The sequence below is a fragment of the Salmo trutta genome, chromosome 33, assembly GCF_901001165.1.
Source record: "Salmo trutta chromosome 33, fSalTru1.1, whole genome shotgun sequence".
Classification (NCBI taxonomy): Eukaryota; Metazoa; Chordata; class Actinopteri; order Salmoniformes; family Salmonidae; genus Salmo; species Salmo trutta.
The window spans coordinates 31,345,068-31,369,019 of record NC_042989.1 but is presented as its reverse complement, the minus strand read 5'-3'; the positions used below and the strand labels follow the sequence as shown (position 1 = coordinate 31,369,019).

Genomic DNA, 23,952 nt, shown 5'->3' with positions numbered 1-23,952 from the left:
GGCGATGTTAAAAAAAGATGTCAAAGCTACCGTGCATACCTGCAGTTGAAGTCGGAAGTTTACATACACTTTGGTTGGAGTCATTAAAACTTGTTTTTCAACCACTCCACAAATTTCTTTTTAACAAACTATAGTTTTGGTAAGTCGGTTAGGACATCTACTTTGTGCATGACACAAGTCATTTAAAAAAAATTGTTTACAGACAGATTATTTCACTTATAATTCACTGTCACAATTCCAGTGGGTCAGAAGTTTACATACACCTAAGTTGACTGTGCCTTTAAACAGCTTGGAAAATTCAAGAAAATGATGATGGCTTTAGAAGCTTCTGATATGGCTAATTGACGAAATTTGAGTCAATTGGAGGTGTACCTGTGGATGTATTTCAAGGCTTACCGTCAAACTCAGTGCCTCTTTGCTTGACATCATGGGGAAATCAGCCAAGACCTCAGAAAAAAATTGTGTACCTCCACAAGTCTGGTTCATCCTTGGGAGCACTTTCCAAACGCCTGAAGGTACCAGGTTAATTTGTACAAACAATAGTACGCAAGTATAAACACCATGGAAACACGCAGCCGTCATACCGCTCTGGAAGGAGATGCATTCTGTCTCCTAGCGATGAACATACTTTGGTGCGAAAAGTGCAAATCAATCCCAGAACAACAGCAGGATTCACAAGGACCTTGTGAAGATGCTGGAGGAAACGGGTACAAAAGTATCTATATCCAAAGTAAAACGAGTCCTAAATCGACATAACCTGAAAGTCCGCTCAGCAAGGAAGAAGCCACTGCTCCAAAACCACCATTAAAAAAGCCAGACTACGGTTTGCAACTGCACATGGGGACAAAGATCATACTTTTTGGAGAAATGTCCTCTGGTCTGATGGAACAAAAATAGAACTGTTTGGCCATAATGACCATCATTATGTTTGGAGGAAAAAGGGGGACGCTTGCAAGCCAAAGAATACCATCCCAGCCGTGAAGCATGGGGGTGGCTGCATCATGTTGTGGGGGTGCTTTGCTGCAGGAGGGACTGGTGCACTTCACAAAATGGATGGCATCATGAGGGAGGAAAATTGTGGATATATATTTAAGCAACATCTCAAGACATCAGTCAGGAAGTTAACGCTTGGTCACAAATGTGTCTTCCAAATGGACAATGACCCCAAGCATACTTCCAAAGTTGTGGCAAAATGGCTTAAGGACAACAAAGTCAAGGTATTGGAGTGGCCATCACAAAGCCCTGACCTCAATCCTGTAGAACATCTGTGGGCAGAACTGAAAAAGCGTGTGCGAGCAAGGAGGCCTACAAACCTGACTCAGTTACCCCAGCTCTGTCAGGAGGAATGGGCCAAAATTCACCCAACTTATTGTGGGAAGCTTGTGGAAGGCTACCCAAAACGTTTGACACAATTTAAAGGCTATGCTACCAAATACTAATTGAGTGTATGTAAACTTCTGACCCACTGGGAATGTGATTTGAAGAAATAAAAGCTGAAATAATTCTCTCTATTCTAACATTTCACATTCTTAAAATAAAGTGGTGATCCTAACTGACCTAATTTTTACTAGGATTAAATGTCAGGAATTGTGAAAAACTGAGTTTAAATGTATTTGGCTAAGGTGTATGTAAACTTCCGACTTCAACTGTATAAAACATAGGTACATGACAGAATAACGCCACCTAAAATTGTGTGCTACTCGTGCAACACATCATTCCTAACCTAGCCCACACATTTTCTGCTGTGTGGATCGAGCAGTCAACAAGTCAAGCAGTCATTTGAAAGCTTAAGAACATTTCAGCGAGACATCTCAAAGGCGAAATCCATTAAAGCCAAGATAATGAAATTCTTTGCCCTTGACAATCTTCCGTTCTCTGTCGTGGGTGATGTTGGCTTTCACCGACTGGTCGAGCACCGGTACACACTACCAAGTGCGCTATTTTTTCAGATGTTTCCCTGCCAGAGTTACACAGTAATAGCGTCACTGCTATTAGCTTCACAACATGCATACTACGGAACGCCGTTTGAGTCTTTGCGTGTCACAAAAGATACAGTCGCATTGTCAAAGCTGTACAAAAAAGTCTGCAAACACAGGCCACGAACTATGTGTTTACAATACTGCTTTGGTAGTAAATCATAATTTGTTCGACCGAAACCTGGGGTAGCTAGCTTTAGCTTGGTGCCTATCCTAGCACCAATACAACCAGCCTGAAAACAATGACCAATAGAAACTGCAGTCATTTTCATGTTTTTCTTAGCACTGATTTAGGAATCCTTGTGAGTAAGTATTAGCTCGGTTGCCACTTGTTGTTCGCCTATTGAACTTGAACATCAGTTCATGAAAATACATAGCTAGCCAGCTATTTAACCCTGTTGCCCAAAGCAAATGTTATAAGCAGCGAGCTAGCTTCATCTGGCTAGTAAGGCTCGACTGAACCGCGTTATGTGTTGTGAAGTTAACCACAATAAGGGTTAGGCACAATAGTGGAATTTGCGGTTTGCCTTCAAAATAAAAGTATGCCATTGACAGTGATGCAAATGAATACAAATAGTCGAATTATGCATACTTTTATTTTGAAGGCTAACCGCAAAGTCCACTATTGGGTCCGACCACCATTAATCAAATAAGAACTGTTTTATAATTTAGGGTTATTTTAGATGACAGCTATATAGTTAGCTAGCTAACTATAGCTACTGAAACAGATTGTCGTTATTTGACGTGTAACTTTTTTTGACACGCAAAGACCCAAAACTGCGTTCAATAAAAATCCTGGTTGAGAATGAAACGACTGAACAAATGAACAACAAAACAGCACAGCAAGTAAGTGAAAGAAATAGGTTTTGATTGTTTTACTGGTAATGGGACATGCATAAATGCCAACAAAATAACTTTTTGGTGTGTGTGTGTGTGCATGTACTTTATTTGATATTCTGGATTCGAACCAGGGACTGTAGTGATGCCTCTTGCACTGAGATGCAGTGCCTTAGACTGCTGTGTGTGTGTGTGTGTGTGTGTGTGTGTTAACTATTTAGCTGTACTAGAATGCTTAAAAGGCCGCAATACATGTTAAATATTGGTTATCGGTATCGTTTTATTTTGGAAAGGAAAATAATGGATATCAGTATGGGCCAAAAATGTAGTGTGTGTATGTATTACAAGTCGGTCGTCGGTGGAGCTCAATCAGAGCTATGAAAGAGCAGTGGCTTTTAGTTTGGTAATGAACTCTTGTTTACTGCAGTTGCTAATAGGGAATTGACTGGATTTGTAGCACTGTGCAATATTACATGTTGTAGCTGTGAAGAGCCTTAGTTTAGAAGTCCCTCACTATCTCATTAATTGAAAGTACTTTCATCAGACTCCTTGCTGTCCCCAGTCCACCTGGCCATGCTGCTGCTCCAGTTTCAACTGTTCTGCCTGCGGCTACGGAACCCTGACCTGTTCACCGGACGTGCTTGTTGCACCCTCGACAACTACAATTATTATTATTGTTTGACCATGCTGGTCATTTATGAACATTTTAACATCTTGACCATGTTCTGTTATAATATCCACCCGGCACAGCCAGAAGAGGACTGGCCACCCCTCATAGCCTGGTTCCTCTCTAGGTTTCTTCCTAGGTTTTGGCCTTTCTAGGGAGTTTTTCCTAGCCACCGTGCCTCTTTCACATGCATTGCTTGCTGTTTGGGGTTTTAGGCTAGGTTTCTGTACAGCACTTTGAGATTTCAGCTGATATACGAAGGGCTATATAAATAAATTTGGTTTGATTGGGATGTTGTGGTTAGCATGCTTCTCTTCAGCTAACCAGACACTGTCAAGAAACCAGTAATGGATGGCAGAATGAATAGTTAATGCCAAAAGCAGAGAACTTCTACTATGGGGTTCAAAGAGGGAGAGGCACATTGGTTGTCGCACAATACAGTATGCCAGGGATGGGTAACTCCAGTCCTCGGGGGTCCTGATTGGTGTCGCACTTTTGCCCGAGGACTGGAGTTGCCCATCTCTGCAGTATCCCTGCACATTTTCTGATTGACTGCATGGCCAAAGAGTGAGGTCAATTTCATACTCTTTGTTTTTATTTCAGTGCCTGAAGCAGTACGTGGAACTCCTGATCAAAGAGGGGCTCGAAACTGCTATTAGCTGTCCAGACTCTGCCTGTCCAAAACGAGGACACTTACTGGAAAATGAGGTATTATTTACAGAAATGTTTTTTTAATTGTATAATTTGTTTCAGGGACATATGCAATTCAGATATTGAAGGGGCCAGAGCCAAATGTATTGTACCATCATCTTTCAGATTGTACTTTTCAGTGTACAGTTGCTTACTTTTAAGAATATGATATTACATCTACACACACACACACACCAGAATTAATGTGAGTGAATTCATGATCACAAAGTTGTGGTAAGTTGATAATGCTATTTGATTTTACTGAACTTGTTGCTTGCGGTTTTCAGCAAAACAGAATGAATGCAGAATTGACAGAAGTATCTTAAGTAAAATGTGTTCATATCGAGAAGACAAAAGGTAGGTGACACGGACATAACAGAACTCAGTCGTGATGGATGATGGGGAAACTAGACGGAATGGCAGTCTGTTTGTGCTATCATTCCAACTCTGTATCACTCATTGTTATGACAATGAACAATAAAGTTGGCAAGAACAAACTGATCTGGGACCTGGCTATGGTGACACTACAAAGTAGGGAAACTGACTATTTCATAGTGAGGCAAAATGCATTGCATGCATACTATCAGATCATCAAGGAAGTCCAAAACACAAATTCCTATTATTAACAGTGTTAAATAACACTATGTGAAACCGATTTATTTTTTTGTATTTTTTATTTTTTATTTTTTTGTGAACAAATGTTATAAGGACAAAATGAAAAGAGATTGGTAGAAATGTGAAAATAATTTTGGGAAATCTGTTGCAGCTCAAGTCTAATACAAAACCCACAATACAATGTTCTCTCTCTCTCTCTCTCTCTCTCTCTCTCTCTCTCTCTCTCTCTCTCTCTCTCTCTCTCTCTCTCTCTCTCTCTCTCTCTCTCTCTCTCTCTCTCTCTCTCTGGGCTAGGTAGCTAGCTAGCTAGAAACATAGCAACATACAATAATACCAAAGTGATCTGGAGTGCAGGTAATTGTTTTAAAAGCTTTATGAATTGTGATTGTCTGTGACGAGTTATATAGAGTGCAATCGGAAAGTATTCAGATCCCTTGACTTTTTCCACATTTTGTTACGTTACAGCCTTATTCTAAAATGTATTAAATTCGTTTTTTTCCCCTCAATCTATACACAATACCCCGTAATGACCAAACCAATGGTTTTTTTGTTGACATTTTTCAAATGTACAGTACCAGTTAAAAGTTTGGACACACTTACTCATTAAACTTTTTTTTTTACAATTTTCAAGATTGTAGAATAATAGTGAAGACATCAAAACTATGAAATAACACATATGGAATCATGTACTAACCAAAAAAGTGTTAAAACAAATCAAAACATGTTTAATATTTGAGATTCTTCAAAGTAGCTACCCTTTGCCTTGATGACAGCTTTGCACACTCTTGGCATTCTCTCAACCAGCTTCACCTGGAATTATTTTCCAACAGTCTTGAAGGAGTTCCCACTCATGCAGAGCACTTGTTGGCTGCTTTTCATTCACTCTGCGGTCCAACTCATCCCAAACCATCTCTATTGGGTTGTGGTCGGGTGATTGTGGAGGCCAGGTCAACTGATGCAGAACTCCATTACTTTCCTTCTTGGTCAAATAGCCCATACACAGCCTGGAGGTGTGTTGGTTCATTGTCCTGTTGAAAAACAAATTTGAGTCCCACAAAGCGCAAACCAGATGGAATGGCGTATCGCTGCAGAATTCTGTGGTAGCCATGCTGGTTAGGTGTGCCTTGAATTGTAAATAAATCACTGACAGTGTCACCAGCAAAGCACCCCCACACCATCAGACCTTCATGCTTCACGGTGGGAACCACACGTTCATCCGTTCACCTACTCTGCGTTTCACAAAGATCCGGCAGTTGGAACCAAAAATCTCAAATTTGGACTCATCAGACCAAAGGACAGATTTCTGCCGATTTTAATGTTCTGTGCTCATGTTTCTTGGCCTAAGCAAGTCTCTTCTTATTATTGGTGTCCTTTAGTAGTGGTTTCTTTGCAGCAATTTGACAATGAAGGCCTGATTTTCATTGAGTCTTTGAACAGTTGATCTTGATGTGTCTGTTACTTGAACTCTTTGAAGCATTTATTTGGGCTGCAATCTGAGGTACAGTTAACTACAATGAACTTATCCTCTGCAGCAGAGGTAACTCTGGGTCTTCCTTTCCTGTGGTGGTTCTCATGAGAGCCAATTTCATAGCGCTTGATGTTTTTTGTGACTGTACTTGAAGAAACTTTCAAAGTTCTTGAAATGTTCTGAATTGACTGACCTTCATGTCTTTTAAAAAAAAGGGGGTGGATCAGCTTAGTACTGCGGAAAGATAGTTGCTTCCATCAGTGTAATTGTCTGCATCATTTCCAATCCCCCATATATTTTTTGGGGGGTAAATATATACATATGCATGCATGCATACATGCATATGTAGACATGCATACTTTTTATTTTTTTTGCAATTTTTTTTTAATATACCTTTATTATTCCCCTTCCCCCAATTGGAGAAAACGAATGAACAATAACACTTAGGTTTCTACGTTCAGTTTATACATCTTATACACATTTTACAGACACAATCTATTTTACAATAGTTATATTTTGTTTTTAGTCCTTCCTCTATTTCTATTTGTAACTGTTATTTCACAACATCTCTGAATCAATATACATTTTACAGACCCCATATGTTTTACATTGTTTATCTTGTTATTAGTCCCATCCTTCAGCTCCATTCAACCCCTCCCATCTATCTCTCAACACCATCCATTTTGGATTTCTATTTGCCATATATTTTTCAACTTTGCTGTGATGCTTGACAAAAGTACTGAACCTTTCTATTCTCATAGCTTTACAGATTGTAAATTAAAGAAACATTTTTGCTAAAATAATTATATTATTGATTGACTATGGCTTTTCAAATCACCCAGTATTGCTATCTGCAGCGCTAGTTCTAGGCAGATGTTGCAACTCTTTGTCCATTCCTGGACCTGTGACCAAAAACGAGCTACATATGGACAATACCAAAATAAATGATCTAATGACTCTGCCTTCTCACAGCAAAATCTGCAGAGCTGGGAAGATATAGAACATTCTTTTGGTTGCAAGAATTTTGTATAGTCATTTAAATTGAAAAATTCGAAGTTTTGAATCCGGTGTTTTGCGTATCAATTCATAAACCATGTGCCATGGAATGGGTACATCAAATGTCTTCCCAACTATTTTGCAATTTATATGGCACAGCTGTCAGTTTTTTTTGGTCCTTGAAATTGATATATGTTGGTATGTTTTATTTATCACACTTTTCTTTAACCATTTATGTTCTTTTAATACAGGGCCAACATACAAGTTCTTTACTTTTTCCCCCCATCTATTTGCCTCTTCCATTTTTGTGGTAATGCTGCAATTAGTTGGTTGTAATTTTGGGTAGAGGAGACATTTCCATATGTCCGTGTGAGCTGCATGTGTGACACAACTCCACCAGTCCTATTTATGATATCATTCACTAAAATTATACCTTTTTTTTAAACATTTCTTTGAAAAAATATTTTTTATTTTATCAATTAGTATATTTGAGTTTAACCACAATATTTGTTGTATTATTTGTTCTGTCTTTCCAGGTGGATTAAACTGAAATTACAACCAACTTTCTAAGGCTTGTTTAAAAAAATAACGATATTTTGGAGAATATTTCCTTTTCAAACAACCGAAAGTGAGCAGGTGTAATCTGAATAAAGGTAAAAAGGCCATTCTTGAACATAGGATGAGACATTCCTACCAATTTACTAGAAAACCAGTTTGGATTTAAGTGTAACTTTTGTATGACTGATGCCTTTAGTGAGAGGTCTAATGCTGTAATATTGAATAATTTCTGCCCTCCGAATTCATATTTGTTATAAATAGGCCCTTATTCATTTTTTCTGGCTTGCCCTTCCAAATAAAATTGAATATTTTTTTGTTCATAAAATGTAAAATCAGGTCACTAGGTGTAGGCAAAACCATAAGCAAATAGGTAAACTGTGATATGACTAAATAGTTAATCAGGGTGATTTTTCCACAAATAGACAGTTATTTTCCTTTCCATGGTAGCAAGATCTTATCTATTTTTGCTAACTTTCTATAAAATATTATTGGAGTGAGATTTCTTTCTTTTGGCATTTGTATACTGAGTATGTCCACATCTCCATCAGACCATTTAATTGGTAAACTACACGGTAATGTAAAATGTGAATTTTTTGGGGTGTGATCCAATACGTAATATAGTACACTTTAATTTTAATTTGGTTTTAATCCAGAGAGGAAAGCAAAAGTATCTAGATCCTCTGAGGCCGTGGAGAGATTACATTTTTTTTTTTTTTTTAAGAAAGCTTGAATCATCAGCGTAGAATGACACCTTAGTTTTTAAGCCACGGATTTCTAATCCCTTAATATTATTGTTTGATCTAATTTTAACAGCTAACATTTCGATTGCAATAATAAATAAATATGCCGATAGTGGACAACCTTGTTTTACTCCTCTAGATAGTTTAAAACTTTCTGCGATGCAGCCATTATTTACTATTTTACACCTAGGGTTACTATACCAATCTTTAACCCATTTTATAAGAGATTCCCCAAAATTGAAATATTCTAGGCATTTATATATAAACTCGAGTCATACTTTATCAAAAGCCTTTTCAAAATCAGCTATGAAACCAGGCCTGGTGTCCCCGATATTTCATAGTATTACATTGTTTCCAGTACTTGTCTTATATTATCTCCAATGTATCGTCCATGTAAAAACCCTGTCTGATTAGGATTAATAATATCTGACAATACTTTTTTAATTCTATGCGCCAAGCATTTTGCTAGGATTTTTGCATCACAACACTGAAGTGTAAAAGGTCTCTAATTTTTTTAAATGGACTGGACTTTATATATACCACTTGGATCCTGTTTCAATAATAATGATATCAGACCTTGTTGCGTGTCCGATAAGCTACCATTTATATAGGAGTGGTTAAAACATGCTAATAATGGTCCTCTGAGTATATTAAAAAAAGTTTTGTATACTTCCACTGGTATGCCATCCAGCCCTGGAGTTTCCCCAGCCTTAAAGGCTTTAATTGCATCAAGAAGTTCCTCCTCTGTAATTTGGCCTTCACATGAGTCTTTCTGTACAGATGTTATTATTAGGAAAAAAATCCATACAATTAGTTTCAGTTAGGGGAGATGGAGGAGACTGAAACGAAAATACCTTCATGTCTTAAAGTAATGATGGATTGCCGTTTCTCTTTGCTTATTTGAGCTGTACTTGCCATAATATGGACTTAGCCCTGTTTGGTAAAAGACTATCTTCTGTATAACAGGGCTATCTTCTGTATACCCCCCTATCTTGTCACAACACAACCGATTTGTCTCAAATGCATTAAGGAGGAAAGAAATTCCACAAATGAACTTTTATGAAGGCACACGTGTTAATTGAAATGCATTCCGGGTGACTACCTCATGAAGCTGGTTGATAGAATGCCAAGAGTGTGCAAAGCTGTCATCAAGGCAAAGGGTGGCTACTTTGAAGAATCTCAATTATAAAATATATTTTGATTTGCTTAACTTTTATTTTTTTTATAGTTACTACATTATTCCATATGTCATTTCATAGTTTTGATGTCTTCAATATAATTCTACAATGTAGAAAATAGTCCAAATAGATACAAAACCCTGGAATGAGTAGGTGTCAACTTTTGACGGTACTGTATAAAAAATAAACTGGGACTGTATAAAAAAATACAAATAAACTGGTACTGTATAAAAAAATAAACTGGTACTGTATTAAAAAAATAAAAACTATCACATTTACATAAGTATTCAGACCCTTTACTCAGTACTTTGTTGAAGCACCTTTGGCAGCAATTACAGCCTCGAGTCTTCTTGGGTATGACGATACAAGCTTGGCACACCTGTATTTGGGATGTTTCTCCCATTCTTCTCTGCAGATCCCCTCAAGCTCTGTCAGGTTGAATGGGGAGCGTTGCTGTACAGCTATTTTCAGGTCTCCAGAGAACTTCGATCAGGTTCAAGTCCGGGCTCTGGCTGGGCCACTCAAGGTCTTGTCCCGAAGCCACTCCTGCATTGTCTTGGCTGTGTGCTTATGTTCATTGTCCTGTTGGAAGGTGAACCTTCGCCCCAGTTTGAGGTCCTGAGCGCTCTGGAGCAGGTTTTTGTCAAGGATCTCTGCTCGGTTCAGCTTTCCTGACTAATCTCCCAGTCCCTGTTGCTCAAAAGCATCCCCACAGCATGATGCTGCCACCACAATGCTTCACCGTAGGGATGGTGCAAGGTTTCCTCCAGACGTGACACCTGGCATTCAGGCCAAAGAGTTCAATCTTGGTTTCATCAGACCAGAGAATCTTGTTTCTCGTGGTCTGAGAGTCCTTTAGGTGCTTTTTGGCAAACTCCAAGTGGGCTGTCATGTTCCTTTTACTGAGGAGTGGCGTTCATCTGGTCACATTACCATAAAGGCCTGATTGGTGGAGTGCTGCAGAGATGGTTGTCCTTCTGGAAGGTTCTCCCATCTCCACAGAGGAACTCTGGAGCTCTGTCAGTGACCATCGGGTTCTTGGTCACCTCCCTGACCAAGGCCCATTCCCCCGATTGCTCAGTTTGGCCGGGCAGCTAGCACTTGGAAGAGTCTTGGTGGTTCCAAACTTCTTCCATTTAAGAGTGATGGAGGCCGCAGTGCTCTTGGACCTTCACTGTTGCAGAAATGTTTTGGTCCCCTTCCCCAGATCTGTGCCTCGACACAATCCTGTCTCGGAGCTCTACGGACAATTCCTTCGACTTCGTGGCCTAGTTTTTGCTTTGACATGCACTGTCAACTGTGCGACCTTATATACACGTGTGTGCCTTTCCAAATCATGTCCAATCAATTGAATTTACCACAGGTGGACTCTTGTCAAGTTGAAGAAACATGTCAAGTATGATTAATGGAAACAGGATGCACCTGAGCTCAATTTCGAGTCTCAGTACAAAGAGTGTGAATACTTAGGTACATAAGGTATTATTGTGTGCAGATTGAGAAAGGGATTATATATAAAAAAATCTATTTTAGAATACGGCTGTAACGTAACAAAATGTGGAAAACGTCAAGCTGTCTGAATAATTTCCAAATGCACTTTGACACATTCCTACGCGATTTCCAGATTTTCACAGGTGGACCACTTACAAGTTAAATCATGGAAATGTTTTATTTTATCCATGTTTGGAACATAGGCTTTCACCAAATTGACACGTTAAATGATTTTTATTTCTGGGGGTGGATTATCCCTTTAAGGCGGAGTAACGGCCACAGAAGAGGATGTTCTGGGTGTTGTCGTGTTGAATTAACAGAAAGGGCTAGTCCGCTTTGAAGGTGTGTTTTTAGGTTTGCAAAAAGGAGCAGATAAAGTCGTATTCTACAAGCATGGTGGCGGTAGCTGCCTCGGTGCCCATCTCGTTCACCTCTATAAAGGCCTTGGGCACTACATCAGACAAATCCAAGTCGTCGTTGAGCGACATGCCTGAGAAATTGCTCCTGGATGAGTTGAAGTTGTTCATTATGCCCATGTTGGACTTAACTACTTTCAGGTCGTAGGTAAATTTCGGTAGATTTACCCCTTACCCACAGGCCAACGTCATGACAAAGGTAAGGTTTATGACCCCCCCCCCCCCCCCATAAATACCTTTCTCCCTTCCCTCTCTCTCTGACTCTACTGAAGGACTCTTGAATAGCCTTTGTTAAACAGAGAGAGTCTGGGAACATCAAACAAGTGGGGGGAAAGGAACCATATTTCGATAATAGGACCAGTTGAAAATATGCGTTGGTACTTAATGAATAGGATGTCTGTTCGGTTGTCATCTGAGACATGACTGATGACAGGACGACAAACTGTATCTGGGAAAGTCTACACATTATAGTTATCAGATTCACATGGAATTGTTGTTCAATTTAAATGCAATTTAAATGAAACTATTTGTGAAAAGATTAAATGTAATTTTAGCTTCCAAATGAGAGAATTGGGTTTTCATAAGGTTAGAGCCCTGCTCAATCAGTGGCCCGCTCCTGTGAAGAGACATGGGTTATAAACTATGAAACACACCCTTCTCTCCCTCCACTATATAAGCCCTTGATGAAAATATAACCTTTTGTTCCGTGGACGATAGGACGACGGTCCATACGTTAAAAAGGACTAACATGTCAACTACAGAAATAAGCCAACCTCAGCGTGAGCTTTGGTTGTGAATGGTATGAACTTTGAACTCTTATTCACTAAAGAAGTGAGACCACCTATCCTTGAGTTAGCAACAGCAGCTGTAAACGTGGGCTGGGAAAGGACGAACGACGTATCCAGTCTAACACACAACGAAGATACTACAACGTATCCAGTTTACCAGCAGAGACATTCTTCCGAGGACAGGAAGATCTCTGTTGGCCAACACGGCCAGCATCTACGACCAACCTACGGAAGCGCAGCTCAGAGTAAATATTTATTGCATTTTCCTTTTCCAAATGCGCGGTAATTTAGAATGCATAAGATACTGTATTTACGAAAGCTTAGCTTCTCCATTTGTTCCTCAGTCTTCCCGCTCTTTCATTCAAGCCCAACCCCCTCTCTTTGTGTAACAAGCCAGCATACAGGTTCCATTTGTATTGCTGATTCAACTTGTTAGCCAGGGTTCGTGAAGATAACCAAGAATTTACAACTTTCAGATGAGACTGAAATAAGGTGACGATTAATATTGACTGCTGTTGATGTAAAATATTACTAACTTTATTCGGAAGATAACAGCTCTATAAACATTTTTTCGTGGTGTCCTGACTTTCTAGTTAATTACATTTACATGATTAGCTCAATCAAGTAATATTTATTACAGAGAAATGATTTTATAGAATAGCATGTCATATCACTTAATCCGGCATAGCCAAAGACACGACACCTTCATGTACTGCATTCTTTTTGGCCCTGTCCACGTCGCAGAGTTCTTGTGAGATTCTTCTTCAGCTTCTCAACCCCAGTGGTGAAACTCCAGCTTTTCAACCCTCATCAGGGAGCATGATGAGCATGCCCTATGATGGGAATGATCTGAGAATCTTCAGTCTGGCAGTTGGTTTCAGGGATGACTGCCAATTGGAAATTGTTATTATTTCCACGGCACACTCGATGTACAATCTTGCTCACTTTGAACTGAGCTTCTCTGGTTTTGACCTACTCAAATGCCTCTTTCCGCTGGCCCTTGAAGTAGATGGCATTCACTAACACTTTGTTAGTTTCCAGTCCCCTCCCACCATGTTCTTGATTTTCCACTCTGTTTCTCCACCTAGCTGTTTAAGTTCACCCTAGCAGCCTCTGCACTGGACGTGAAGGTGACAGACTCCAACTCTGCACCATAGCACTACTTGGTTTCATTGAGAAATGCCTCAGCAAACTTGTAAGACTGGTCTCCTTACAGGCGTTAAGCCAGGCTCAGTGCATATGGGGCTCCCTCCTTTGTTCAGCACAGACAAGAGTTTTCTGAACCCGTGATGGATGTCAACCTCAACTTTGAAGAGATCCAAGGAAAAGCTTTTTGCCACTGACAGCGATGACATCCTTACTCTTGAGGCAGGAATGATTATGGCCTAATGGGGAACTGCAGTTCGATTTATAAAGCAGGAAGTGGGAGGGGAGTTCAAGAAAAGATGACTGCCACATGCACAGAGTACGTGGCACAGATGAAAACTATTCAATAAAAATAAAGTAACAAAGCACAATATAAGCATGCAGGTACATTAAAGAAAAATATATGCATTTTATAGATCATTTTTCTTAGATTTCACTCTCACATAGTTAATGTCTCTGTACCTTGACACTTAGCCTGTGGGCAAGCAACTTTAATTCACGCTTCAGGTTTTTCAGTACTTAGCTCCGGTTAACAACTGCTAATATTAGTATTGATCAAAAACAATGGAAGTGAAGGTGGTGTCTTGGATGTGAAGAGGACAGGTTTTATAATGTCACTGAAATTGTTGTCTTTCCTGGCCCAACTTTTATTGATATTTAGTCCTTTTTGAACAACACTTACTATGAACATATAGATAAGTATGTGAGTTGTTTGGATTAATTACATTTGTTCACATGTCCTTCAAAGAGCTCCACATCCATTCCTGAGACCTGAAGCTGCAGAAGGACTGTTTTAATTGGGGTTTCCTGCTGAGCAGACATTAGCCTTCCCCCAAGCTGCCTCCACACAGCAATCTGCCCTAGCTTCGGCTCCCTCGCACCGCAGCAAGCATCTGGCCTAGCTCCCTCGCACCGCAGCAAGCATCTGGCCTAGCTCCCTCGCACCGCAGCAAGCATCTGGCCTAGCTCCCTCGCACCGCAGCAAGCATCTGGCCTAGCTCCCTCGCACCGCAGCAAGCATCTGGCCTAGCTCCGGCTCCCCCTCTAAACGTGTCATCGTGCTTATGCAGAGTGGATGGGCTCTACTCGCCTGCATCCTTCACCGATTTGAGGTCAATCCAAGGGCACCGCGCCTCGCCTCTCCAGGTAGTTTGCTTGATGGACTCTCTCTCTGTCTCGGAGGCTGGTCGCACAGCCGTATGTTTCCAATCAATCAAAGTCACTGGCCCTTTAATAGAACCCGGCTTGTAACTCAAGTCAGACGGTGTACTCAGCCAGCTGCTATGACAGCTACGTCTTTGATAAACCCCCCCACCACCGAATGTTCTTTTCATCGTCCCGTAATGACCACATTTAACCCTCCGTATAGCTAGCCAGTATGCATATATTCCTCTCTTTAAAACAGGTGCGCTAGTTCTAATGATGCTGGAATTGAGTGGGGTTTTGTAATTGATAATTTTGTGGTGTAACTGAAAGCATTCTGTCCGATATTCGCTTGGTAAGCTATCAAAAGCACATGTTCCTAACTGTTCCTCTTCTCTTCCTCCTGCAGATCGAGTGCATGGTGGCTTCAGAGGTTATGCAGAGACACAAGAAGCTACAGTTTGAAAGGGGTGAGTGGGAGAGGAACCGATCTGTGTGAGCCTGGCGTGTGAGCCTGAGCCGTGCGTGTGAGCCGTGCGTGTGAGCCTGGCGCCGTCTGTGTCTGTGTCTCGCGCCCATCTGTGTGTGTGTCTCGCGCCCATCTGTGTCTCGCGCCCCTGTGTGTGTGTCTCGCGCCCACCTGTATGTGGGTTTGTGTGTGGCGTGCGGGTCTGTGTGTGTGTCTCGCGCCCGTCCGTGTGCGTGCGTGTCTCGCGCCCGTGCGTGTCTCGCGCCCGTCCGTGTGCCGCGCCCGTCTATCTGTGTCTGTTTCGCGCCCGTCTGTGTGTGTGTGTGTGTGTGTGTGTGTGTGTGTGTGTGTCTCGCGCCCGTCTGTGTGTGTGTGTGTGTGTGCGTCTCGCGCTCGTGTGTGTGTCTCGCGCCCGTGCGTCTCGCGCCCGTGTGTGTGTGTCTCGCGCCCGTGTGTGTGTGTCTCGCGCCCGTGTGTGTGTGTGTCTCGCGCCCGTGTGTGTGTGTGTCTCGCGCCCGTGTGTGTGTGTGTGTCTCGCGCCCGTGTGTGTGTGTGTGTGTGTGTGTGTCTCGCGCCCGTGTGTGTGTGTGTGTGTGTGTGTGTCTCGCGCCCGTGTGTGTGTGTGTGTGTGTGTGTCTCGCGCCCGTGTGTGTGTGTGTGTGTGTGTGTGTGTGTGTGTGTGTCTCGCGCCCGTGTGTGTGTGTCTCGCGCCCGTGTGTGTGTGTGTGTGTGTCTCGCGCCCGTGTGTGTGTCTCGCGCCCGTGTGTGTGTCTCGCGCCCGTCCGTGTGTGTGTGTGTGCCTCGCGCCCGTCCGTGTGTGTGTGTCTCGCGCCCGTCCGTGAGTGTGTGTGTCTCGCGCCCGTCCGTGTGTGTGCGTGTCTCGCGCCCGTGTGTGCGTGTCTCGCGCCCGTCCGTCCGTGTGCGTGTCTCGCGCCCGTCTGTCCGTTTGCGTGTCTCGCGCCCGTCTGTCCGTTTGCGTGTCTCGCGCCCGTCCGTCCGTGTGCGTGTCTCGCGCCCGTCCGTCCGTGTGCGTGTCTCGCGCCCGTCCGTCCGTGTGCGTGTCTCGCGCCCGTCCGTCCGTGTGCGTGTCTCGCGCCCGTCCGTCCGTGTGCGTGTCTCGCGCCCGTCCGTCCGTGTGTGTGTGTGCGTCTCGCGCCCGTGCGTCTCGCGCACGTGTGTGTGCGTCTCGCGCCCGTGTGTGTGTGCGTCTCGTGTGTGTGTGTGCGTGTCTCGCGCCCGTCTGTGTGTGTGTGTGTGCGTCTGTGTGTGTGTGTGTGTGTCTCGCGCCCGTGTGTGTGTGTGTGTCTCGCGCCCGTCCGTCTGTGTGTGTGTGCGTCTCGCGCCCGTGTGTGTGCGTCTCGCGCCCGTGTGTGTGTGTCTCGCGCCCGTCTGTGTGTGTGTGTGTGCGTCTGTGTGTGTGTGTGTGCGTCTGTGTGTGTGTGTGTGTGTCTCGCGCCCGTGTGTGTGTGTGTGTCTCGCGCCCGTCCGTCTGTGTGTGTGTGCGTCTCGCGCCCGTGTGTGTGTGTCTCGCGCCCGTCTGTGTGTGTGTGTGTCTCGCGCCCGTCTGTGTGTGTGTGTGTGTGTGTGTGTCTCGCGCCCGTCTGTGTGTGTGTGTGTGTGCGTCTCGCGCCCGTGTGTGCGTGTCTCGCGCCCGTGTGTGTGTCTCGCGCCCGTGTGTGTGTGTGTCTCGCACCCGTGTGTGTGTGTCTCGCGCCCGTGTGTGTGTGTCTCGCGCCCGTGTGTGTGTGTGTCTCGCGCCCGTGTGTGTGTGTGTCTCGCGCCCGTGTGTGTGTGTGTCTCGCGCCCGTGTGTGTGTGTGTGTGTGTGTCTCGCGCCCGTGTGTGTGTGTGTGTGTGTGTGTGTGTCTCGCGCCCGTGTGTGTGTGTCTCGCGCCCGTGTGTGTGTGTGTCTCGCGCCCGTGTGTGTGTGTTTGTCTCGCGCCCGTGTGTGTGTGTGTCTCGCGCCCGTGTGTGTGTGTGTGTGTCTCGCGCCCGTGTGTGTGTGTGTCTCGCGCCCGTGTGTGTGTGTGTGTGTGTCTCGCGCCCGTGTGTGTGTGTGTGTGTGTCTCGCGCCCGTGTGTGTGTGTGTCTCGCGCCCGTGTGTGTGTGTGTCTCGCGCCCGTGTGTGTGTGTGTGTGTGTGTGTGTCTCGCGCCCGTGTGTGTGTGTGTGTGTCTCGCGCCCGTGTGTGTGTGTGTGTGTCTCGCGCCCGTGTGTGTGTGTGTGTGTGTGTCTCGCGCCCGTGTGTGTGTGTGTGTGTGTGTCGCGCGCCCGTGTGTGTGTGTGTGTGTGTGTCTCGCGCCCGTGTGTGTGTGTGTGTGTCTCGCGCCCGTGTGTGTGTGTGTGTCTCGCGCCCGTGTGTGTGTGTGTGTCTCGCGCCCGTGTGTGTGTGTGTGTCTCGCGCCCGTGTGTGTGTGTATGTATCTCGCACTCGTGTGTGTGTGTGTGTGTGTGTGTGTGTGTGTGTGTGTCGCTCGTGTGTGTGTGTGTCGCTCGTCCGTCTGTGTGTCGCTCGTCCGTATGTGTGTGTGTGTCGCCCGTCCGTATGCGTGTCGCTCGTCCGTATGTGTGTGTGTGTCGCCCGTCCGTATGCGTGTGTGTGTGTCGCTCGTGCGTGTGTGTGTGTCGCTCGTCCGTGTGCATGTGTCGCTCGTCCGTGTGCGTGTGTCGCTCGTCCGTGTGTGTGTGTCTCGTGCCCGTCCGTAGGTGTCTACTCTGGTCACAGGAGCCCCACCTGTCTCCCTCGTCTCCGCACACCATTTTAAAGTGATCTGGAGGACAATGACAACCCTCTACCTTGTCATGTGTGTACAGCCTTTGTCCACTCTCTCTCTCTTTCTTTACCTGGACTCTCACGGCTTTACACACAGACGGGCGCGAGACACACACACACACACACACACACACACACAGGATTATCAGCAGTGTCACCCCGGATCAGAATGTTTGTCCTGTTGGCTGACCTATCGTGTCCTGGCTTCAAGCCGGTCTCTGTCCCAATCAAAGTTGAACACAACCCGCTATCAAAGAGAGAAAAGAGAGGGCTTTCGGAAAGTATTCAGACCTCTTTCCTTTTTCCACATTTTGTTATGTTACAGTAGGACTGGGCGATATATCAATAATTATAATAATTACTTCCCTCAATAACGATATAAAAACGTTTAGATTAATTTTCGATAATGTCGATATAGAATAATTAGGTACAGCAGTCCATTTCATCTCTGACGCAGCAGGAACGTGCGGCGGAGAAGTGAAAATATGCACGTGGAGAGGTATACGCCGACTAAAAACCACTTAGCACCTTGAGTGATGGAGTAGTGATGTAGGCAAAAACAGTGGCAGTGAGCCATGGAGAAGGAGCAGCTTCCAACATAGAAATTATTGATAAAAAGGGTTCAACTGTTTCAGTTATTTGGAAGTGGTTTGGCTTTTTGAAGTCCGACAAAGAGCTGAGCAATGTTCGGTGCAAATTGTGCCGTATATAGGTGGCTACCAAGTCACCATCTGAAGAAAAATCACTCTTTGCCACATGCAAAAAGTTTGAGTTTGCACCACGGTATTGATAAACGCCCCTCAAGCACCAGCCAATCTAGGAATGTTCGCCCGACGCAGTCAACACTGACAGCGTTTATGCCCTACGAGCAAACATTGAAAAGACAAACACCGCAAAAGCTCTTATGCATTGCATTGCTAAGGACGAGCTACCAATTAGTGCAGTCGAAAAGGAAGGTTTCAAGAGGCTTATCAATTTAATTAACCCCAGGTACGTGCCCCCTGGCTGCAAACATTTCTCTCACACCGCACTGCCTAAACTCTACGCCGAGTGTAGAGAAAAAGTTGAGGAACAGCTCAAGACAGATTTGATGTATTTTGCTACTACTACCGATCTGTGGTCTAGTCACACGTCAGAGCCTTGTGTTTGCCTCACTATCCACTGTATTGACAAAGACTGGAGTCTTCTAAATAAATGCCTTCAAACATCATACTTTCCCGATGAAGCTATAGCAGAGGGGCTCATTGATGCTCTCGCCTCCTCGGGACTCAGTCAAGACAGACAGGTCTGCATTACAACAGATAGTGGTGCGAACGTGTTGAAGGCCGCTCAAATCAACAAATGGACCCGTCTGCAATGTTTTTGGATACCGTCTGCACTTGGCCGTTCGTAAGTAACCTTGTCAATTGTATATATTGAAGTGATTGGTTAGATGAAACTAAATGTGCTTTTTTTTCATCAACTGATTAAGTTAAATATTACATTTGTACGTAACTAAAGGGATTATTGTGATTTTCACATTTCATTAAAATCTCTTGATTTCTCTTAGAGTGGGTAGAGACAAACGGGTGGATTGAGCAATTGGAGTGTGTAAGAAAGTGGTAGGTGCCTTTGGAAAAAGAAGAGAGACCTGACAGTCGCTCTAAAAGAACACAACCTACCCCAGCACAAGTTGGTGACAGTCACCTACCAGGTGGGGATCACGTCAAAACATGGTGCGAAGAGTACTGGAGCAGGAGAAAGCCATTTCACAGGTCATGTCCAGTGACAAGAAGACCCGGCACTTAGCTCCCACCTATACAGATGTTCTTGAGTCCATCAACCAGGCAGTGACCCCACTCCTAGAAATCACAGATGCTCTGTCTGGTGAGTCTTATGTCAGTGTGTCTTACCTGAAGCCAGTACTACACCTGTTCAATACAGAGGTCATGAAACCTGATGATGGTGAAACAGAGCTCATCAAAACAATAGTCAGTGACTATCTGAATGAGAAATATGATGACCTAGCCACAGATGGCCTCCTGGACATAGCCAACCCTCGGTTTAAAACACATTACATCAAAGAGAAGAAGGTGGGCCACGTAAAAGCAAGAGCTGTCTCAGAGATGGCCAATGAGGGACATGAAAACCCAAGCCCAGCACAGGGAGACGTCGCTGCTGCTTCACCACAACTGACAGCTAAAAAGAGTCACTAGGCAGTTTTTTCAAAAAGTCATGCTCCACCACCACAGGTCTTAATGAAATCCAGCTGGTAGAAAAGGAACTCAGCTGCTAACTTCAGTCTCCTAATGCTGACAGTGAAACCAATCCCCTGGACTGGTGGAAGATCCACCCAAAAAACTTTCCCAAAGTCAGCCACCTGGCAAAGCGCTACCCGTGCATTCCTGCGACCAGCTCCCCTTCAGAGCGTGTTTTTTAGCACTGGTAGAAACATAGTGACCTGCCGTAGGGCAGCTTTAAAGCCAGAGACCGTAGACAGACTTGTCTTTCTTGCTTGTAACTTGTAAGACAACTACTACCCCAACTTCAACTCTGATGTGCCATTAGTCTAACAGTTATAATGCATATTCACTTGCACTAATTTTTTTTCTTCTTTTTTTTCTCTCATGACTTATGGGTTTACAGCTTTTAAAAAAGTGGATTTAAAATGTTATTTGTGAGTTCTACTTCTGACAATAAATAAGAAACATTAAAGCCTTTGGTTTGTTCAGGCATTCTTGAGTCTGAAGCAGATATTAACCTTTTTAAACATGATTTGATTATTGTGATAATTATCGTTATCGAATTAAAATATATATCATTTATTTTCAATATCGCCTAGCCCTACGTTACAGCCTTATTCTAAAATGTATTAAATAAAAAAAAATCCTCATCAATCTACACACAATACCCCATAATGACAGTGAAAACAGGTTTTTAGACATTTTTACAAATGTATTAAAAATAAGAAACCAAAACCTTATTTACATAAGTATTCAGACCCTTTGCTACGAGACTCGAAATTAAGCTCAGGTCCATTCTGTTTCCATTGATCATCCTAAAGATGTTTCTACAACTTGGAGTCCACCTGTGGTAAATTCAATTGATTGGACATGATTTGGAAAGGCACACACCTGTCTATATAAGTTCCCACAGTTGACAGTGCATGTCAGAGCAAAAACCAAGCCATGACGTCGAAGGAATTGTCCGTAGAGCTCCGGGGCAGGATTATGTCAAGGCACAGATCTGGGGAAGGGTACCAAAACATTTCTGCAGCATTGAAGGTCCCCAAGAACAGTGGCCTCCATCATTCTTAAATAGAAGTTCGGAACCATCCAAGACTCTTCCTAGAGCTGGACGCCCGGCCAAACTGAGCAATCGGGAGAAGGGCCTTCGTCAGGGAGGTGACCAAGAACTCAGTGGTTACTCTGATAGAGCTCTAGAGTTCCATGGTGGAGATGGGAGAACCTTTCAGAAGGACAACCATCTCTGCAGCACTCCACCAATCAGGCCTTTATGATAGAGTGCCCAGACAGAAGCCACTCCTCAGATAAAGGCACATGACAGCCCGCTTTGAGTTTACCATAAGGCACCTAAACACTGACCATGAGAAACAAGATTCACTGGTCTGATGAAACCAAGATTGAACTCTTTGGCCTGAATGCCAAGCATCACATCTGGAGGAAACCTGGCACCATCCCTATGGTGAAGCATGGAGGTGGCAGCATCGTGCTGTAGGGATGTTTTTAGGCGGCAGGGACTGGGAGATTAGTCAGGATCGAGGGAAAGATGAACAGAGCAAAGTACAGAGATTCTTGATGAAAACCTGCTCCAGAGTGTTCAGGACCTCAGACTAGGGCGACGGTTCACCTTCCACCAGAACAACGATCCTAAGCACACAGCCAAGACAAGGCGGGAGTGCCTTTGGGACAAGTCTCGGAATGTCCTTGAGTGGCCCAGCCATAGCCCGGACTTGAACCCAATCGAACTTCTCTGGAGAGACCTGAAAATTGCTGTCAAGCGACGCTGCACGTCCAACCTGACAGAGCTTGAGAGGACCTGCAGAGCAGAATGAGAGAAATTTGCTTTTTGCGCCATACCGAAGAAGTCTCAGCGCTGTAATTGCTGCCAAAGGTGCTTCAACAAAGTACTGAGTAAAGTAGTCTGAATACTTATGTAAACATTTTTTTAAACATTTACATAAGCCCTCGATTGCTTTGGAATGACACTTCCGGTTTTGTCTGGAAATACTCAGGAGAAAAGGGATTTTTTCTCAGGATGGAACACTTTGTAAAATGTCAGGAAAATATTCAACCCTAGTGTGCATGCATACACATACAAGAACCACACACAATATGGTGACCGTGGCCACATTAGATCCCCATAAATGGGTAAAAATATTTAAGAAAAGCCAGGGAGAAGAGTGGGTAAAGGCAGTCGGCCATCTCATCAGCGTTCCAGGCCAGCAAGTCAGAATAGTGTCTGAAATCGTTCCATATTTGGCAGAGCCAAAGACTGCATGTAGAATTGTGTGCAAGCAAGGGGCTGTTGCATTGGACACAAGCAGTGTGTGTTTTTGATTGGGACAGGATGGTTTGTTTTGTAGCGACAGACCAAACATTGAGCATCTGCCAGTTTTGTTTAGTTCGGTAGATGCTAATTTAATTTAAATGGTGAAAAATAGAAGTGCATTTAGCTGCCCTGTTATGGACCAACTGAAGGTGATTTTGTGTATGTCAAATTACACATGATTGGGAGTTTGTTTACGTCAGTCACAATTGCGATTGGTTTGGTACACATACAATCTCACTATACACACAGACATGAAAGACGACAATCAATAAAGTAGTAAAATAATACATAGAATTATTGTATTTGGATTGTTTTTGCTATCATTAATATCACTAATTTCTGCAAAAAGCCATTTCATTGAATGTGTGTTACCACATGTAGAGACATAGGCACTACAATCACTTATGACCTCAGGTCACCATGCCACTACCACACAGGCGGGCGGGGGCGGGGGTTACAGTACAGTCTTTTGGTGACACCTGGTTTTGTGCCACCGCAGAGGTGCTTCTGGACCCGTGTCTGACGTGGTGCCCATCGTCGTCGTGCCAGGCAGTGTGCCAGCTGAAGGAGACTGAGGTGGCGCTGCCCCAGCTGGTGCAGTGTGCCGTGTGCACCCTGGAGTTCTGCTCCGCCTGCAAGGCTAACTGGCACCCCGGGCAGGCCTGCCCACCACCGGAGAACAACCTGCCCATCACCGCCTTCCTACCTGGAGAGACCAGGTATGAAACTAGACGGTCTCCTCTAGCCTTGGCGGTATACCAGGGTATTTGGAAGAAGTCACGGGATGGTTTTTCAATTGTCAATACCGTTTAAACAATTAAAAAAAATTTTTTTTTTTAATAAATGGATATTTGTTGCTACTTTTTAAGTAAAACATGCTGTCTGTCAACTTGTGCAATATGTTCGGAGATAAAGAACATTGCGTTCTTCATTTCACCTGTCACATTATTATTAAGCTTATGGTAGACCCCAGTCACCTGGCGTTTGTTTACAAGCATACAACGACGATAGACCGGAGCCTTTTGAGTCACTAACTGTTGTGCGGCATGCGCCAGGTGATCTAGATAAGGTATGAAATGCACAACTAAATGTTTGCCCGCTAGAAATCTTATAATCTTATATATTTTAAGTTAACTGTCTAAAATGTGATAAATGCTCTGCAGTTGTGCGTTTGGTTTGCTAATTTAGTAGGTAGTTAGCTATCTAGCTAACGTTAAGTGGTTAGCTTCTTCCAAAATTAAGCATTCGCTTGGTAACAGCAGAGAGTCCCCTCCTTGATCAAGAGCCTTGCAGGCTAATATTTGTTTTGTGCGTGCTGCAAACTGTGAGTATAATTTTTTTGTTACTTGTTTAGGTCAGAAACTGCACAAAGTGTTAGCAATGCTATCAGTGAACCTTGTGTTCACTGCTGGTATTACTGAATATCCCAGTATGGCACAAAGTCTGTATGAAGGT

The 23,952-nt window shown here is 43.7% G+C and overlaps 1 protein-coding gene across 3 annotated transcripts in view; it reads left to right on the top strand.

Moving 5' to 3' along the window:
* The window catches only part of LOC115172834 (probable E3 ubiquitin-protein ligase RNF144A-A), a 77,378-nt gene that overhangs the window by 41,300 nt on the left and 12,126 nt on the right, over nt 1-23,952 (top strand). For all 3 annotated transcript variants that reach the window (XM_029730627.1, XM_029730628.1, XM_029730629.1), the window contains 3 exons: nt 4,084-4,188; nt 15,116-15,176; nt 22,997-23,216. In XM_029730627.1, the coding sequence (XP_029586487.1) occupies nt 4,084-4,188; nt 15,116-15,176; nt 22,997-23,216 (386 nt within the window). The remainder of the gene's footprint in view (nt 1-4,083; nt 4,189-15,115; nt 15,177-22,996; nt 23,217-23,952) is intronic.